We start from the raw sequence: 19,441 nt of genomic DNA on the forward strand, positions 1-19,441 counted from the left end.
TTGTTCATTTTTTTTGCCATACTGCTGCTTGTTGTGAACTGAGTTGAGGTCATGCTCATCTGAAGTCTGCACTTGCAGGTCCAAGCTAAATTTTGATCCAAAATTTAGGATCATTGGCGCCATGCGATCCCCCGTGAAATGGAGTTTCTGAAGTATTCTCGGGACACGTTGGAAGACGCGTTGTCATTCGATCTGCTTCAGTGATTCTGCCATTTGCCGCTGTTGCCGCTTATCATTCAGCCTCGCTTCTGCTTTTCGCTTGCCACCTTCTGCTAGGCCACTTTCACTTCTCTCAGAGTCCACTGAGATTTTTTGTACACCCCGGAATCACCGTGTCAACCATCCGCTGCTGTACCAGGCAAAAGCGTAGTACTCAGCCACGTCTTCCGCCTGGACACCAGTGATGGTCAGAGCGTAGTTGGCGCCGGTCTGTGTGCCACTGAATCGAGATGGCGTGTCGGAGAAGCGATTGGATACATGGTGGATGAGCATTTTGGGAGCCTGTCCGGGTTTCACTTGGTACCAACTGAATTCGCTACCAATGTTTGAACTCCCCCTGGCGGTGATGGTCACCGTCCCTCCGAGAGAGACGGACTTGATTCTGTCCGGCTGCCTCAAAAAATCCTCGGCGGAAAATCCTGAAATGAGATGAATGAGAACGTAACCACCTCCGTGAAGCAACACCAAAGCTTAATTTTGAGACTTTTATTGTCATTATTCTCATATTTTCTGCCGCCGACATTCGGTTTTCATGAGGCTCACCGGGAATCAGCAGAACCCAAAGGACAAGCACGAGTCCGGGCGACCACATCCTGACTTGTAGTCTTGAGTGGAGTTTGCGCGACAAAGAGGCCTGCAAACTTTTGAAGAAGTGGCGGAGCAGCCGAGCGTAGTAGTTCATGCAAATTAAGCTGCGAAGTGCACCTGTCCTTGCGAAAAATGAGACGTCACCACTTCCTGTTTTTTGGACTCTTCCGCGTCTCTCTGAGGGCATCGATGGCTGCAAGACTTTCCTGAGCAAACGTGAAAATGTTTAGTGGCTTTTACTCAATGCTTAATCCGCAATATCAACCCTTTTTTTTAATTTTATTTTTTTTATGCGGAAGTCTCAACCTCATTAGATGACGCTTATGAACTGTTGCTTTACCACGTGATGTAAATACATTTTTAAATTTTTTTTTGGGGGAGGAGGGTGTGTTTACGGGATTTTTTTCATGATACTTGACTTAAAATGAGTGGCAGTCTTGAAGACTGATACGTTTTGATTTATGTGTGAATTGTTTATTTATTTATTTATTTTTACTGTAATTGTGCTTTTTCAGAACTAAAATCTCTTTCGATAGATTTTTTTTTGGGGGGGGGGGAATTGGGGTGGAATTAGAGAGCCAAGTATTTAATTTTGATTTATTTAGAGCAAGTGTGGGCAAACTACGGCCCGCGGGCCACATGCGGCCCGTTCAACGTTTTAATCCGGCCCGCCGAACTTGGAAAAAAATTAAATGAATAAACCTTGTTAATGTTTAATTTTCTAAATACTGTGGTTTTTCAAAGACATAAATTGTTGTAATGGTTTTGTTCACTTTCATTTCAAATTAAATGTATTTTCTTTTTCTCCGATGAGGTGAGGTGACCAAAACACAACATCCATCTGCTCCTGGTCCGGCCCCTCTGTCAAATTTTAGAACCCATTGTGGCCCGCCAATCAAAAAGTTTGCCCACCCCTGATTTAGAGTCTTCAATAAACCTGACATGCAATTTTTTAAGGGAATAATTTGTGCGAAAAATAGTGGCGCAGAAGCCCATGCAAATGAAGCTGCGAGCGCATCTGCCTTTGTGAAAGTGAGAGGCCTCCGCTTCCTGTTTTTTGGGACTCAGTGCACTCTTCCACATCAGTGTGAGGTCAATTATATCTTTGTTTTTTAGCAAAAAAAAAAAAAGTATTTCGTATCTCTTGGATGCTGCCACATATCAATGTAGTGCTGACCAATCCCGAAAGGTCGCAAGCTGACCACCTTTGATTGACCTCAGGAAACAGCATGTCGTCGCTCATTGACAGTCGACGAGGTTTTTTTTTTTTTTTTTTTTTTTCACGGCTGCCTCAACGCTTTGCATCACTGTGGTTGAGTTTCGCTGAAGGAACCAAACTCATCCTTGGTAAGTAACAGACCTTTTGCACCAAAATGATTTCGAATCATTTTTCCGTTCTCTTTTTCAATGCTCAAAAATGTTTCGTTTTTCATGGAGCTCATATTATTCTGATGCTTCAGTTTTTTCCACATTCCTCAATTGTTTACTTTGCTCACAATTTTTCAATTTTGGTTCAAGAACAAAAAGAAAAGGGATTCACCTCAAATTCAGCATTTCTCTATTCCAACTTTAAATGTAAAGACTACTATTTTACAATTTCTCTACATTACACCGTTCAAAAACACAAACGTAAACACGTGTAAAAATTCCAGAAGTCTCCCAAAAAATCTCATTGATTTCAAGCTTTTTCTTATTTCTCTATTTATTATTTGTTTGTTGTATTATTCATATGAGTAAGGGCTAAAAAAAATGCTAATGTTAGCCGCTAACAGCTTCCTCTCAAAGTTGGCTATTTATGCAAAGAAATGATAAAATAATGTTCATTATGATATATCACAAGCGTGTATGTTGCCCAATAAGAAGCTTAAAAAGTTTTCAACTGTTTTATGGATTCGCATGACCCGAGCCTTGACCCAAGTGCCGTTGCAATCGTGTGCAATTGAAATAACCGTGATAACTCTTCTGTCCTGTCCCCCCGACAGCGGGTGTGGTGCGTCGGCCCACCCTGACCGTCTTCCCTCCTTCCAAAGAGCAGCTGCAGACAGGCAAGGCCACGGCCGTGTGCGTGGCCAACGGGGGCTCACCGCCAGCCTGGACGTTGGGCTGGAAGGTGGGCGGGACCCCCAGGACCTCAGGGGTGTCACACAGCCCCCTGGGAGAGGTGGACGGGGACGGCCTTTACAGCTGGACCAGCACCTTGAGCCTCTCAGCGGGCCAGTGGCGCAGCGCCCGATTGGTGCGCTGCGAGGCCAGCCTAGACGGGCAGAACCCTGTCACGCAAACCCTGCCGGAGCCGGGACAATGCTTGGAGTAGCGTCCCGAGCTTGAAGCCGCGTCTTTGAAGCATTGTGAAATAAAATGTATGAGTATCAACATCGGTGTGTGTCGCGGCTGCTTATTGGACAAGGGAAGCAAATTAGGAACGCGACCAAGGAATGTCGCGCGCCTAAAATGGATGATAGAAACACATTTATTGTAATTTTATTTAGTTATTTAGTTTACTCTTTAATGATAATTGTGACCAATAATAATAAAAAACACACGTAAACTAAGTTTGATCAAATGTGATTTGTTAAATAAAAACAATGAATACGATTGGGGCTTTATTAAAAATATTTATATCAAAATTAAATGAATATATAAATATTATATCCTATAATATGACATTTATACATTCCTGATTTCATAAAAAAAATGTTCACTAAAGTAAAATATTTAAAATTCAATAAGCATAATTATAACGGAATATATGGAAGGGATTTTCAACTGGTGGGTTTGGGACTCAAAAGTGGGCTGCAGTTTCATTACGGGAGGTCACAGAGGGGTATAAAAAAAATTTAGGGGGTCCCTGGTGTGTCACGGCACTAAGATACAACTCATTGTTTTTTTTTAAAGAAATACTCTATTTTCTGTCAATATGCCATTACTACTGTGTTTGTGCGTATGTTTAAACAAGATATAAATATATTTATAGGTAATTTCTAATGGCACATTTATTTATTTTTATTGTTCTTGACTTCTATAAAAGTGGGTCGCGACTTAATGACAAAAGGAAAATGGTGGACAGTGGTTAAAAACACCTGATGATAGTTAACGGCGATAAATTAAAAACAACGACCATACCACACTTTCATTGGGAAAAAAAATTCAATAAAAAGTACAATAACTTAGTGTTTAATTAGTGTTTGATTTAAATTATTACAGAAATATTATTTTCTTTTAGTCCCCCCCACACACACTCAATAAAATGGAAACAATTCAAATCAGAATTAGAAAATAAATGCAAGTTGTCACTGTATATATATATATATATATATATATATATTTATATATATATATAGTGATTCCGTAGCTTGCAGCCAGTTCTGCTTGATGACCAGTCATGCTCAACATTCAGTCTTCTGCTTATCACCTTTTCTTGCAGGCCACTTTCACTTCTCTCAAAGTCCAAGGAGGTTTTTGTACGTCTCTCAATCACCGTGTCAACCTGTCACCTCCGTGATAGCCGAGAGCATAGTAATCGGCCGCGTCTTCCGACTGGACGCCAGTGATGGTCAGAGCGTAGTTGGTGCCGGATTTTGTGCCGCTGAATCGAGATGGCGTGTCGGAGAAGCGATCGGATACATAGTGGATGAGCAGTTTGGGAGCCTGTCCGGGTTTCAATTGGTACCAACTGAGGTAGCTACCAATGTTTGAACTCCCCGTGGCGGTGATGGTCACCGTCCCTCCGAGAGAGACGGACTTGATTCTGTCCGGCTGCCTCACAAAATCCTCGGCGGAAGATCCTGAAATGAGACGAATGAGAACGTAACCTCCACTGCGAAGCAACACCAAATAAAAAGTGGATGTCAAACTTTTTGCACTAGGATGAATCGTTGGTGACCTAAATTGATGATGATTATTCTCATATATTTCGCTCACCTGCAATCAGCAGAACGCAAAGGACGAGCGGGAGTACGGGCGACCACATCCTGACTCAGATTGCGAGTGGCGTTTGCCTGAAAAGAGGGGTGCGGACTTTTCAAGAGGCGGCGGAGCGGTCAAGCGCAGAAGCTCATGCAAATAAAACTGCGAGTGCACCTGTCCACATGAAAGTGAAAGATCGCCACTTCCTGTTTTTGGGAATCTTTCACACCAGGCAATGATTGCTGGTCGACTGGTTAGCACGACGGCCTCGCAGTGCAGAGGTCGTGGGTTCGATTCCGGAGAAGCAATTCTGGTTGGAGCGTGATGAGTGTATTTTTCTCACAGAAAAACAGATTTGAACCCGGAACATTCTAACTGCGAGGCAGACATGCTAATCACGATTCCGCATCGCTTCCTTGGAAACTCAAATGGTGAACTGAGGACCACCTTGCACTGATTCATAATTCCAAAAACTGGAATTTTTCAGCCCAGCTCCACATTTCAAGCATTGATACACCCATTCGCAGCTATCGTCAATTTTGAGTCATTGATAAACCAAAAACGCGTTTTGATGAGTTTGTGTGAAATGATTTCCGCATGCAAATGAAGCTGCGAGCGCACCTGCCTTTGTGAAAGTGATCGGCCACTTCTTCCTGTTTTTTTTTTGTTTGTTTTTTGACTCATTGGACTCTTCCTCGTCAGTGAGGGCATCGATATCTGCGTATTTTTTTTTTTTATAAAATTTTTTTTTTTAGCAAAAATGGGCATATTTCGTACCTCTTGGAGTCTGCCGTGTTGACCAATCCCAAAAGGCCGTTGACTGACCGCACACACATTTCAGGAAGGAAACCGTCATCGGATCGTCGCTCATTGACAGTCGACGAGGTTTTTGTACGGCCGCTTCACCGCTTTGCATCGCTGTGGTGGAGTTTCGGTGAAGGAACCAAAGTCGTCCTTAGCTGTAAGTAACGGATTTTCTCTTCGCTATTTACGTTAACGTCTCTTGTTTTGGACCAAAAATTGTTTCGATTATTTTTCTCTTTTCCAACCCTTCAAACATTTCATTCTTGAACAATTCATAATATTCAAATGCCAAAAATGGTCAGCGTATTCGGCACAATCCATGTTTCCACTTCTGAAATTCCTCAGTTGTTCATTTTGTGAACAATTTCAATTTTGTACTTAAATTTGTCAATAATTGTCTTATAAAGTAAAAAAACAAAAAAATCAAGCCCAAATTCATCAAGAATGCTCACTAACATTATCCTTATTATTTTCATTTTTTTACAAAACAAAAATTGCCCACACGTTTCTTGAGTAAGAGCTGAAAACCAGAATCGCCATGCTGATATTCGCTGCTTCCTCAAAGTTTGGCTCTACAAAGCAACGACGGAAAAAATGTTGATGAGAACAATTTTACAAGCCTTTAAGTGCAAGTTGCCAAGCACAAAAAAAAAAGTGTTGAACAAAATGTGTTCTTGTGGATTGACATGACCCGAGCCTTGACCTAAATGCCGTTGCAATCGTGTGTAATTGAAATAACCGTGATAACTCTTCTGTCCTGTCCCCCCGACAGCGGGTGTGGTGCGTCGGCCCACCCTGACCGTCTTCCCTCCTTCCAAAGAGCAGCTGCAGACAGGCAAGGCCACGGCCGTATGCGTGGCCAACGGAGGCTCACCGCCAGCCTGGACGTTGGGCTGGAAGGTGGGCGGGACCCCCAGGACCTCAGGGGTGTCACACAGCCCCCTGGGAGAGGGGGACGGGGACGGCCTTTACAGCTGGACCAGCACCTTGAGCCTCTCAGCGGACGAGTGGAGCATCGCCCAATCGGTGAGCTGCGAGGCCAGCCTAGACGGGCACAACCCCGTCACGCAAACTCTGCCGGAGCCGGGACAATGCTTGGAGTAACGTCCCGAGCTCGAAGCCGCGTCTTTGAAGCATTGTGAAATAAAATGTATGAGTCTCAACATCGGTGTGTGTCGCGGCTGCTTATTGGACAAGGGAAGCAAATTAGGAACGCGACCAAGGAATGTCGCGCGCCTAAAATGGATGATAGAAACACATTTATTGTAATTTTATTTAGTAGTTTACTCTTTAATGATAATTGTGACCAATAATAATAAAAACCACACGTAAACAAAGTTTGATCAAATGTGATTTGTTAAATAAAAACAATGAATACGAATGGGGCTTTATTAAAAATATTTATATCAAAATTAAATGAATATATAAATATAATATCCTATAATATGACATTTATACATTCCTGATTTCATAAAAAAAATGTTCACTAAAGTAAAATATTTAAAATTCAATAAGCATAATTATAACGGAATATATGGAAGGGATTTTCAACTGGTGGGTTTGGGACTCAAAAGTGGGCCGCAGTTTCATTACGGGAGGGTTACGGTCAGGTAGAAAAAAAATTTAGCGGATCCCTGGTGTGTCACGGCACTAACATGTAACTCACTGCTTTTTTTTTTTCTATTTTCTGTCAATATGCCTTTACTACTATGTTTGTGTGAATGTTTAAAAATGATATGCATATATTCATAGGTAATTTCTAATGACCCATTTATTTATTTTTATTGTTCTTGACTTATATAAAAGTGCGTCGCGACATAATGACAAAAGGAAAATGGTGGACAATGGTTAAAAACACTTGATCATAGTTTACGCCGATAAATTAAAGACAACAACCATTGGGAAAAAAAATAACATAAAAAGTAGAATAACTTAATAATTAGTGTTTGATTTAAATTATTACAGAAATATTATTTTCTTTAAGTCCCCCCCACACACACTCAATAAAAAGGAAACAATTCAAATCAGAATTACAGAATGCAAGTGTGTATATATATATATATATATATATATATATATATATATATATATATATATATATATATATATATATATATAGTGATTCAGTAGCTTGCTGCCAGTTCTGCTTGATGAGATTTGATTTACAATGTCTTTTTTCAAGGGGAAGATTCTGCCCCTGAGAAAAAGAAATACTCATCCCAAAAAAAAAAAAGAAAATGACAAATATTCAAAATAAAACTAATCATGTTGTCAGTCTGCTTGAGTGATTCAGCAGCTTGCCGACGCTTCTGCTTGATGACCAGTCATGCTTGCCACCTTTTCTTGCAGGCCACTTTCACTTCTCTCAAAGTCCAAGGAGGTTTTTGTCCGCCTCTCAATCACCGTGTCAACCTGCCACCTACGTGATGGCCGAGAGCGTAGTAATCAGCCGCGTCTTCCGACTGGACGCCAGTGATGGTCAGAGCGTAGTTGGTGCCGGATTTTGTGCCGCTGAATCGAGATGGCGTGTCGGAGAAGCGATTGGATACAGAGTAGATGAGCAGTTTGGGAGCCTGTCCGGGTTTCAATTGGTACCAACTGAGGTAGCTACCAATGTTTGAACTCCCCGTGGCGGTGATGGTCACCGTCCCTCCGAGAGAGACGGACTTGATTCTGTCCGGCTGCCTCACAAAATCCTCGGCGGAAGATCCTGAAATGAGACGAATGAGATCGTAAGCTCCTCTGTGAAGTAACACCAAATTTTAAGCAGATGTCAAACTTTTAGACTCACATGAAAAGTTACAGACTTAAATCTACTACGATCATCATCACATATCGACACCACATTTCAAATAATCTCACCTGGAATCAGCAGAACGCAAAGAACGAGCACGTGTACGGGCGACCACATCCTGACTCAGATTGCGAGTGGAGTTTGTGTGAAAAGAGGGGTGCAGACTTTTGAAGACGTGGCGGAGCAGCTAAGCGTAGAAGCTTATGCAAATAAAGTGCATCTGGATTTGTGAAAGTGAGAGGTCAAAGCTTCCTGTTTTATTTTGTGTTTTTTTTTTTTAGATGCTTTGGACTTTTCCATGTCAGTCTAAGGGCGTCGGCTGCTGCATGACTGCACTTAGCATCTTGTCACACCAAAACTTCAACTACTGGAAGGCAGTATGATTTGCTTCCTTAAAGTCTTGATCACAGCAATGAGGACCAAGTTGGCGTTCTTGAAAAATGCAGTTCATTGTTTGTGTTTCTCCACAAGAACAGTCGAGGATGGGGTCCAGTCCCTAGTTGGGAACTTCGCCGTTGGTTTTCCCAGCCTTTGTCCTGGCTCGCTTTGGGGTCACCTAGTCATTCCCGTCTGATTCTGGGGCAGTGTTTTTGTGATGTTATGACCAAAACTCAGCCAACGTTCGGCGTTGGCGTTTCCACGGCCTGCCCACTTGTCAAGTCAATCTGCAGACTCCGCAAACAATGCATTCCACCTGCTGAAGAGAAACAAACAATCACACAAAACAAGTCATCCATTGCCTAAATGTCTTGTCTGAAATATTACTGTGAGGTTAAATATTCTTGAAATTCCTCTTGATGAGCAACTTTTGTTGATTCTTCTACTTTGGAATATTATACATCAAAATAACAATAATTATCTTCTAAATTCGTGTCTCTTATCATTCTCTAAATATATATATATATATATATATATATATATATATATATATATATAAGAGGAATTGAAATAATAATCAGTATATTAAAATAAAATGTAACTTTATTTAATTGTAATTTGGAAAAAAATTCAGGTGCTATAAATATGTATTTTACAGGACGGACAACCAAATTATCGTTGCCGTTATATTTTTATTTGTAATTTTTGTCATCAATGTTTCTGACTCCAAGAACCGTTTTTTTCCCCTTCACCTGTCGCCGTGAACGTTACTCTCGTCTCTGATTGGCCAGCTAGCGTCCCCCAACTCCTCCCCCTGTGGTTTAAACCGATTGATTGGCCAGCCGGCATCCCCCCTCGGTTCCCTACCCCCGCCCCCTCCCGACTCCACCAAAGCTGCTATTCAAAAGCTGTCTTTTCAGGGGCAACTTTTTCTATAAAGGTCAGTAAAAACAAGCGGCTTTCAACACCGAATTCTCCCCAGTCGTCTTTTGTTTCGTGTCATTTGTCACACCTCCGTCTTTTGCCGTTGCTTTCCAGGCTCGACAATGAGTCAGTTCAAGGAGCGATTTGTGACTTTGCTCCATGAGAAGAACTTTGTCACCGACCAGCTGGCGACGCTGGAGCAAAAAACGGGAATGAAAAGAGAATATATCGTCTTGGGTACGTCCATACAATCGCTGCAACCCCCGCCTCCTCTCCTCCTCTTTTTTTAAAAATAAAAAACAACGTCTGAGGATGACGTTTAAAAATAAAAGCGACCTCTTCTGCATCAAGCTAGCAAGTTTTCCATGAGCTAGCCCTGATGACGTCACCCGACAACACATTTGCACATTCTGGACTTTTACTGCAAACTTTTGCTTCCTCTTCCGTTAATTAGAGACTTAGGTGCTAAAAGTAATGTACTCGCACTCTGTACTCCGGTAGAGGTGCAGATGCATGTGATGAAAAAGGTTTAGTCAGAGTGGAAGTACTCATTGAACCCCCAAAATACAGACTGGGATGCACAGTAAGTACCAAAAGAAAAGGGGAAAAAAATAAGTCAATTAGTTCCAATACGCTGCACTTTCTCTGTTTTTGGGCAGATAGCAAATGAGTTAATTTCCATGACTAATTAATGCTTCCTCAAAAGTGATTAAAATTGCCAATATGCTGACACCTAAAAAGAGATTCAGGTTACAAACATCATGATATAAATAAAGTTGTGTTGTCATAGTATAGGGCAGGCGTGGGCAAACTACGGCCCGGGGGCCACATGCGGCCCGTTAAACGTTTTAATCCGGCCCGCTGACCGTGAAAAAAAATTAAACGAATAAACCTTGTTAATGTTTTATTTTCTAAATACTGTGGTTTTTCGGGGACATGTATATTGTTGTAATACTTTTGTTCACTTTCATTTATAATTAAATGTATTTTTTTTCTCCGATGAGGTGAGGTGACCAAAACACTCCATCCATCTGCTCCTGGTCCGACCCCTCTGTCAAATTTTCGAACCCATTGTGGCCCGCCAATCCAAAAGTTTGCCCACCCTGTTTTAGGGTATAGCTCATGTTTATTTCATATTACGAGTAGGCCTGTTAATTAATCAATTAATATGTTTATGTATTTATTTTTTCAAATGATTGCTGATTTTCATTGACGATAATTTTCACCCGTTTACATAAACATAGGGCATAATTTAAGATAATAAAAAAATGATTGTGATTCTGTTACTACTTTGGTTTGTAACATTTCAGAAAATAGGCAAAAATATTGATCAATGCGTTCCCTATTTAAAGCAAATGTTTGCCATGTCCTCGGAGATAATCAGTTTGATTTCATTGAGGTTGACAGAACTCAGAATATATAGTTTTGAAAGGTTGAAGTTTGAGGATTTGGACCATTTTACATTAAAGAAGGCCTCTGAACAATTCATCAGTCGTCAAAAAAGTTGTTGACTCATTTGATGATAAATTTGTTTTTGATTAACATCTTATCCGTCTGCTCCATATACACGCTAGTGAACGTTCATTCTTTAAGATCTTACGCAACATACACATTCTTCATTGCTGTTGAATGACCCAACACACACGCTCCCAGCTGGTCCCACGAGTATTTTTATCCCATCCAGAGTTGCGAAGCTCGGCTGGGATGTCACTGGAGGTGGCTGTCAATTCGTTTCCGCCTCAGTGGCAAAAAGGGGAAGGCAACCGACAAGTCCGACACTGTGTCACGGCCAAGCGACCTGACCGGAATGTGAGCCCAGTTATTAATTTATCGCGCATATGATTTTCTTTCCGAAGTGACATCACAAGCTGCTGTCGTGGCGCGAGGTTGTGAGCGGATATTGTTTTGACCATCTTGTCAAAATTTTGCAAAAGAGTTTGTGCTTTTGGTTTAAATTGATTCTTGGTTTCAGTTGAAGCAGACAGTAGAGCACCTGCGCCTGTATTGACACCTGTGCAAAGTACATGCAAATTTTATGCAAATTGCAGCGCCTTTCAATTTTTTTTAAATAGGACTGATAACCTGCAATACGTTTTCAGATTTTTCTCATTTACATATTTTTTGGGCAATTGTTTTTAATGTTTGTATTCTGTCTTTGTTTTCATTTGTTTTGGGCTTTATTTTGTATTTTTTTTTTTTTTTTATTATCACATTTTATTTAATTTTTTTTTATTTCTGTGTGTTTGTCATTTCATATTTTAATATTTCTTCAGATTTTTATGGTCAAGATTTTTGTATTTTTAAAAAAAATATTTTCAGATGTTTTTTCTTTTGTTCATATTTTTTCCAACCATTTGTCATATTTTATTTGAGATATTTTGTATCAGTTTCATGTAGTTTTTTTCAGCTATTTCTTCTAATGTATTTTCTTATCGTTTATCAAATGTGTTTGCATTGTTTGTTTAATGCAATGTGGTCTTTCTTTTCAAAAAATGTAAAAATATTTAGTATTTTTTTTAGATATTTTGTTGTACTTTATTAATTTTCCACAGTAATTTTTTTTCCCAAATAAGGCATGGCCTTGATTTGTAATTTTAGGGTCGCACACTATAAATCAACTTGCAATATTACTAATAAAATTGTGAAGCAGAAGTTTTCCAGAAGCAAAAAATATTAAATAATAATTAAAAGAAAAATTGGGTTCCAACTTTTTGTATCCTAACATTTTCAAGTTTTTCTTTAATCTGTTTTTTTTCCATCAACTATTTTTGTATTTTTGAGAAAAAAAATAAATATTTGTAGTTATTCCTCCTTCCTAAATTTTCCACATTAGTTTTCCCATTTCTCATGGCTTCAGTTTTCTCCCTGCAAATCTCTTCCTTCCGGAACATCACGTATGCTTTCAGGGTTGGTCCCTTTTGAGGTTTTGAAGCGGTTCTTCCAGTTCAGGCTTCTGGTGGAAGCAAAATGAGATCCAGCGACACATCACGCGCCACCGCATCATATTCCATCGCCCTCGGCGCCCCGTTTAGTCTCAAGCTAGCCAAATATTTACATTTTGTCAGTAATGTGATGACTCATGTTTGAGTTCAGAGCCACTGAGAAAGTTTCAGTCTCACTGTTTGCACTCCTCCTCATCCTGCTGCTGGCGCGTCACTGATTCAAATTGCTTCCTGTGTGAAACTTGTGCTCTGCTTTTGCTCTTTGCAGGTGCCCTGGGTTTGGTCGGAATCTATCTCCTCTTCGGGTACGGAGCGTCGTTGCTATGCAACCTCATCGGCTTCGTCTATCCGGCCTATTTCTCGTATGTATCAGCTTCACGCACGCACCGTAGTCCCACGGCGACATGGAATACGCCCAATTGTCTGTTTTCAATAAATGTTATGCTTAACAGGATATTTCTAAGATTTTATTTTATTCTCATTGTACATTTTATTTTTTTAGTTTTTGTAATTTTTGTAACGAGTATAATTTTGTAATATGTCATTTTTTTGTTCTAATAATTCAGTATTCTTGAGCAGTATTTTAGCTGGTTCTGAATTGAGTCTTTTTTTCCGAATATTTTTGCAATTTTTTTCTTCAAATTTTTGGGAGTTTTTAATTTTTCTTTGTCACATTTGTCTATTTTTCGACTCATTTTTTGTTTGTTCTTTTCTCATTGGAATTTCTCTCGAATAGTTAACTGCAATAAATGCCATGCCCGCATTTTATTATCCTTCATTTACGGACTGATTGAAGAATGTGTACTTTTCACTTTATAAGTAATTCTATTAAAATGCTTTTGTACAAATACAGATCTCACCCCTAAAAATTGATGCCTGCCACTCTGCAGTCATGTAAATAAAAGCACCCTGCAGCTTCGATTTATGAGAATACGCTATGAGTATTGTCACACAATTTTTTTAAATGATCGTTCTTTGTAGAGACGCAAATAAAAATTCGTACTATAACACATGTATAACCTCTAACAAATACTCGAGTCGATAATCACCTCCGACCGCTATTTACAATCCAGCCTTTTTATATTGTCCTACAGAAGTGTGGAACTGCCAATCTAGCGCAAATACGTTTGAACATACTCACAAATGTGCTCGAGCATATTTGTGAATATGTTTGAACGTACTTGAAGGCTAAATGCTAAAACCTTGTTTTCTCCATCATGCCACTGGGTATTTACTTTTGCATCTGCGAGTTATTTAAAAAAACAACTTTTTTTTCTTAGCATTTGGGGTACATAATACAAATCTGTTTGGAAAATTAAGTAAACATTGTTAGAATATTCAATATTTACTCACATGTTTGGTATAATATAGGCAAAATGCTAAAATAAATAATAAATATAATATATATGTATATTTTTTTAAACTTGTGCATGCCCAATTCAAAACCTGTGGCATTATGTTTTTAGCATTTAGCCTTTTTTTTTTTTTTTTTTTTTTTTTTTGCTTGAGTCAACACGTTTGGCCGCCATTTTCCAAAATACAGTTTTAAGCTATTGTGATTATTAACATGTATATTTTGAATGATCACAGTTTGTTTTTGGACAAGTGCAGGCCTTTCTGCTCATATCAGAATAACAGATGAGTATTTTGCTTAAGGGATGAGTTGAATTTGTGTTCTTTTTGAAGTATCAAAGCCATCGAGAGCACGGTGAAGGAAGACGACACGCAGTGGCTCACCTACTGGGTGGTGTACGGACTCTTCAGCATCGTGGAGGCCTTCTCTGACATCTTCCTCTTCTGGTTCCCCTTTTACTACGCAGGGAAGGTACGTCTGCCTGCGTGTGGGCACAGCGCCCTCTTGTGGACAATGCATGCAATGGGGAGCTTCATGTCACCCTTTAGACGCCTCAAGAGCCAAATGCTGTACGGATGTAAAAAGTTAACCGCTGTAAAATAAGACTAAAAATAAGGTTAGTTGGTGTTTCTTTATTTCTTTTAACCTCGCCTTGGTTGTCCCCCTCAATAATGTTATTGCTTAATATGCGATCATTTTTAAGGTTCCCTTCCCTTGTATTTTTTTGACAAACACAAGCGATAAATGATCATGACTTACAATGAACTATAATATATTTATTATACTTGTATGTTTTATGAATGGTTTAAGCTCAAATAGGCATATGGGCCATGAATTAATACAGGTGTGGGCAAACTACGGCCCGGGGGCTGCATGCGGCGCGTTAAACGTTTTAATCTGGCCCGCTGAACTTGAAAAAAAAATGAAATGAATAAACCTTGTTCATGTTTTATTTTCTCAATACTGTGGTTTTTCAAAGACGGATATATTGTCATTCTTTTGTTCACTTTCATTTAAAATTAATTTATTAAATTATTATTATTATAATTATAATTAATGATAATTTAATTATTATTAAATTATTTTTTTTTTCTCAGATGAGGTGAGATTACCAAAACACTCCATCCATCTGCTCCTGGTCCGGCCCCTCTGTCAAATTTTTAGAAAACATTCTGGCCCGCCGATCAAAAAGTTTGTCCCCCCCTAAATTAATATGAAAGCTCGACCTCAGTTTGAGTTAATTTACAAAACAACTTCTCTAGCATAACTTCACAAAATGATCCCATACACGTGTGATTTCAATTTAAATCAGATTTCAACGATAATGCAAACAAATTTGTGGCTTTATCGCTTCAACTTTTCATGTTTTAATAATGTGGACTGCAGACCTCAACTTATGAAGATACTAAATAAATAAAATAGACATATTGTCGTTGTCCAGCGAAAAATGCGTACAATTTTGTCTTTTTTTTTTTTTTTTTAATTCAGATAAATGCAATGTCTGTAACGCTGAAACCTAATTAACATAAAATTTGAACTAAATGGATATAAGTGTTCACTGAACACGGCAAATATTTAATGAAAAAAATGTTTTATAATCCTACTGGCCGAAATGAATCGGCGAACGGCGTCTCCCCACAGTGCGTCTTCCTCATCTGGTGCATGGCTCCCGTCACGTGGAACGGCTCCGATATCCTTTACAAGCGCCTCATCCGGCCCTTCTTCCTGAAACATCAGGCCGCCATGGACGGCGTGGTGAGCGACCTGAGCGCCAAGGCCAAGAGCGTGTCGGAGAGCGTCACGCAGGAGGGTGAGATACCCACAGTGTACATGCAAGTACCACCACATTTTATCTATACGGCATGCCGGTGCACGCCGTCCGCAGCTGCCCTCGCTCCTGCATGCGTTACCCCCGGCAACCATCACCCCACCTGCTCACGCGCCATACTCACGCTTCGCAATGCTTGGAAACGGTAGCGCTCGGGTACTTCTGGGTGGCACAAACTGATTGACAGGACGCCTAGCGACCACTTTGTGGAAGCTAATATGGATCTTAATAAAAATTGACTGCTGCTACTTGACAAAAGCTTGAGTTAGGGGTTGCATCGCTACACATACCCCAATAGGCTTAGATGTTTTTTTTTTTTGTTTGTTTTTTTTTAAATTTGGAGTGATGGGGAGTTAATAATAAAATGTTTGATTGGGTTGCAATTGAGTCATTTAGCAAAACGTAGTGGCTAGCCTAGTCGCTAATGTCTGCCTTATAGCGCTTTTGCTGTCTGTGCCATTAATCCAGAGCTTCTCAAATAGTTGGGCGGGGCCCCCCTGGGGGTTGGGGGGCACGTGTGACCCTGGGGAACATGCTTTTTTTTTCCCCCACCCTACTACAATAAAGTGTAATTGCACATCCCCGCCAGTAGTTGGCAGTGGCGCTCTCATTGCCCGTTGTGCGCAGCAAGTATTGACTCTACGGTGTATGTTTGTTTTGCAACAAAAATGCTATTATTTATCGTTGCGGCGAAGAGTCGGTGGTGGGGCGGGGGGTGTGAATTGTTTTATTTTTCTTTCTGGGGGGGGGGGTGTAACTGAAAATAATTGAGAAGCACTGCATTAATCCAAGAAGAGTCAGCGATCATGTGTGATATTTCACCACGGCCATCTACAGCATCACCGTTTAATCTTCCACGACATTTACCTCGACTAACATCTTTTCAATTGACACTTGACACCGTCAAACTGCGGGTTGCGGAGAATCATCATTCAATGCCACTTGCCAGTTTTCTCAGTCACCTTGGTTTTTAGGTTTCAGCTTTATTTGCAGTGCTATCAAGAGTTTTTGCCACCCAGAAGTCAATGTTGTCCATTTTAAAGTGCTACCTCGAAGTGATGCCGGCTTATAGTTTTCTGTCATAAGGCGGGTCATCAGACTACAAACTACTAACACTCTAGTATTCATGAGTTGCCACTGGTCGAATATGTGTTGCAAATTTGGTAGCAATCGTAACAGATTGAAGAAGGATGACTGTCAGTTCTTGAGTCTTTTTTTTGGTGGGTCTGCTTGTGGTAAATAAAAATAATTTCGTGTTGCTCAGTGAAACTAGCTGCAGGGGCACTCGAGTCTAAAACGGTTGTCACACCAAAATCTCAAGACTATATGTGTCTACTCAGCCCAGGGGCGCTTGAGACGGATTTTTGTGGGTCTATTCATGATAGACCTGACCAAACTATTTTGTGAAACTGTCCACGAGGGGATGACTTTGTTTTTGCTTTTAAATTCAGTTGTGTGCCACCCACTGAGCTTACAATGGCTGCCACAAGTCAAAATATCCGACTTCCCGTCTCTCCGCAGTAGGCCTGCACGATATGCGGTTTGAACATCACGATTGCGATGTGCGCATGCGCAATAGTCACATCGTAGGACGTGCCATGTTTCTTGTTTTTTTTTTTTTTTTGAACACGGAAATTTTTGGTTTGTTTCATAAAAGCAGCATCCTACACTATGCTCTACATTGTTAAGACTAGAGAGATCGTCTTGCTCACCCCCCCCTGCTAATTAGTCAATTTTTCTTTTTTCAATATCGCAATGTACATCGCAGCCTCCCCAAAAATCGCAATGTCATTTTTTTCCCAATATCGTGCAGCCCTACTTCGCAGTCATGTTAGACTTGACACTTTTTTTTGTGGCTTTCCTCGTGATAGACCTGACCACCAACCTGACCGACTCTGGTTGTATGCAACTGAGCTGACTTCTTCTCTCATTGGCTGCTTTAAAATACCACTCTATTTCGAAATGAGTCTTTTGCAAAAAAAAAAAAAATCTATAAACTATAATGTTTGTTTCTTTTTTGTCTTCAGCTGTTAATCGGGCTCTCAACCAGGACCAGTGAGGAGCGTGGGAACACTAGTTTGTATGAGAATGTGTGTATTTGTGTGCGAATGTATTGATGTTTTTGTTTGTCCAAAGGAGAGAAAAAAAAAATGAAACGCTTTCCTACCGTGGATACGATGAGCACAAAGTGTGACAATGTGGGACGCAATCACCAGGTTCGAGCATTCCCGGAAGATGTTGTGCATTACTGAGCCATTGCGGTGTGGAAATGAAATCCTGTGATTAAAAATTGATGCCACATTTGTGTTCGTCTTAAGCGCACAGATCGCCCTATTTTTCTGTCTTTCTTTTAAAGTCTTTCCAATAAGTTATCTGATTATGAAGAGACAATAAACTGGAAATGTGATCAACTGTCAGACATTTCTCACTCTGCATTTTGTTCGCACCCGGTTATAAAAATAAATGTGCATGCTAACATTAGCATTAAAAATTATTTTTTGGGCATTTTTTTTCTTTTTAATTTTTTCCCAGGTTTTTTTTTTTTTTTTAACTGGAAGTATTTCTAAAATGTTTCTTCTGTTTGTTAAAATCCAGATTTTTGTTCTTATTTTTTTTTCTTAAAAAATATTACTGATAAAATGATTGAATTTTCTTTTTGCAACAATATATTTTTTAATGTTTAAATAGTTGCTTCACTTTTTATAGCTCATACAACCAAATCATTTTTTTTTTTACATTTTGTAGTTCTCCCCCAGACTTTGAAAATTTTAGATTTTTTACAGACTTTGTAAAAAAAAATCCTTTTTTTTTTTTGTTGTTGTTTTACTTCTTGTGCATTTTATAGCTTTCCCCTTTTTTCTTCTTTGTTTTTCTCCCCACAACAAGTTTGTCTGGCTGACGCATCCCCCTCTTCATCCTTTTAAGCCGTTCAGTCAAAAGCAATCCTTGAGAGTACATTCAGTCCACCTAACTGCCCGGACTCTAATTTGTGTTTGGCTGAGTTCACGCTCGAGAGGCCTTCAATGGGACGCCCTTTTGTGGCAGGCGCACTGCAGAGAATGGGCAGGAAATGGTCGAGCACCACCGTGTGCGTGCATGTGCATGTACGTGTGTGTGGTCATTTTTTTTGTCTTAGTTTTAAATAACCAAAACAACACCAACAATGGCATGTCATCAGTATCTGCCATGAATTCTGGTCTGGCCCATTGGTGCCTCGCTTTGAGTCTGTTGAGGGTATTTTCAGCTTTGGGAATATTAAAGAAAATAGTTCATACAGCGACAGACACTCGCAAACTTGCAGTCCTCCACCCACTGGTTCACCTATCATTTTGGGAAATATCTAAAAAATAAAAATTTTATTATAATTAGCCAGACTTCAATTTCATTAATTTTTTTTTTTCAATTTGAATTAAGAAAAATACATTGAGACAAAATGTGTTGCAGATTTTAGATTGTACATTTTTATTGTTTATTCTATTTTCTGACCTTAAAGATCTACATTTTAAATGGCATTTTTTTCACTTGTTAATTTTTTTGCTGACTTTTTAAAAAACAAATGGTTTACTGTAGGGTTATTTTAAAATATTTATGCGTGCATGCTTTTCAAAATAGTTCCAACAAGGCATTTCATTGTGCACAATTGAAATAAAACTCCAAAAATAATTCGATTATTTTGTACCGATTGTATTAAGTGTAGTTCCTTT

The 19,441-nt window shown here is 39.6% G+C and overlaps 1 protein-coding gene and 4 gene segments (V, D, J or C); 2 read left to right on the plus strand and 3 right to left on the minus strand.

The window, feature by feature from the left end:
- Window positions 1-312: 312 nt before the first annotated feature.
- On the minus strand, window positions 313-909 carry LOC148342821 (immunoglobulin kappa variable 6-21-like). The segment is given in 2 exon segments: window positions 313-638; window positions 763-909. Coding segments are annotated over 2 exon segments (450 nt in total).
- A 1,127-nt stretch (window positions 910-2,036) lies between these two features.
- On the plus strand, window positions 2,037-6,680 carry LOC148342822 (Ig kappa-b4 chain C region-like). The segment is given in 2 exon segments: window positions 2,037-2,154; window positions 6,290-6,680. Coding segments are annotated over 2 exon segments (450 nt in total).
- LOC148342823 (Ig kappa chain V region 3547-like) lies at window positions 4,041-4,834 on the minus strand. The segment is given in 2 exon segments: window positions 4,041-4,592; window positions 4,729-4,834. Coding segments are annotated over 2 exon segments (360 nt in total).
- A 967-nt stretch (window positions 6,681-7,647) lies between the features above and the next one.
- On the minus strand, window positions 7,648-8,992 carry LOC148342824 (putative non-functional immunoglobulin kappa variable 1-37). The segment is given in 2 exon segments: window positions 7,648-8,227; window positions 8,380-8,992. Coding segments are annotated over 2 exon segments (360 nt in total).
- A 544-nt stretch (window positions 8,993-9,536) lies between these two features.
- LOC148342825 (receptor expression-enhancing protein 6) lies at window positions 9,537-18,154 on the plus strand. Of its 2 annotated transcripts, none has more exons than XM_088311337.1 (6): window positions 9,537-9,629; window positions 9,728-9,850; window positions 12,824-12,917; window positions 14,242-14,380; window positions 15,551-15,741; window positions 17,765-18,154. In XM_088311337.1, exons 2-6 carry the CDS (start codon window positions 9,736-9,738, stop codon window positions 17,769-17,771), a joined length of 546 nt encoding a protein of 181 aa, XP_088167463.1. In that variant the 5' UTR covers window positions 9,537-9,629; window positions 9,728-9,735; the 3' UTR covers window positions 17,772-18,154. The 2 variants fall into 2 exon arrangements, with proteins under 2 accessions (XP_088167463.1, XP_088167454.1); XM_088311328.1 differs by having other exon boundaries at window positions 15,551-15,719.
- Window positions 18,155-19,441: the final 1,287 nt, after the last annotated feature.

Source organism: Idiotropiscis lumnitzeri, chromosome 1, assembly GCF_059441095.1.
Source record: "Idiotropiscis lumnitzeri isolate Australia: NSW breed Sydney's pygmy pipehorse chromosome 1, RoL_Ilum_1.0, whole genome shotgun sequence".
Taxonomy (NCBI): domain Eukaryota; kingdom Metazoa; phylum Chordata; class Actinopteri; order Syngnathiformes; family Syngnathidae; genus Idiotropiscis; species Idiotropiscis lumnitzeri.

Bases quoted from the DNA above. Each gene is read 5' to 3' on its own strand.
- LOC148342825 (XM_088311328.1), top strand. From the start codon at position 9,736: ATGAGTCAGTTCAAGGAGCGATTTGTGACTTTGCTCCATGAGAAGAAC. The intron at 14,381-15,550 runs GTACGTCTGCCT...GTCTCCCCACAG, and splicing joins CCTTTTACTACGCAGGGAAG to TGCGTCTTCCTCATCTGGTG. The intron at 15,720-17,764 runs GTGAGATACCCA...TTTTGTCTTCAG, and splicing joins GGAGAGCGTCACGCAGGAGG to CTGTTAATCGGGCTCTCAAC.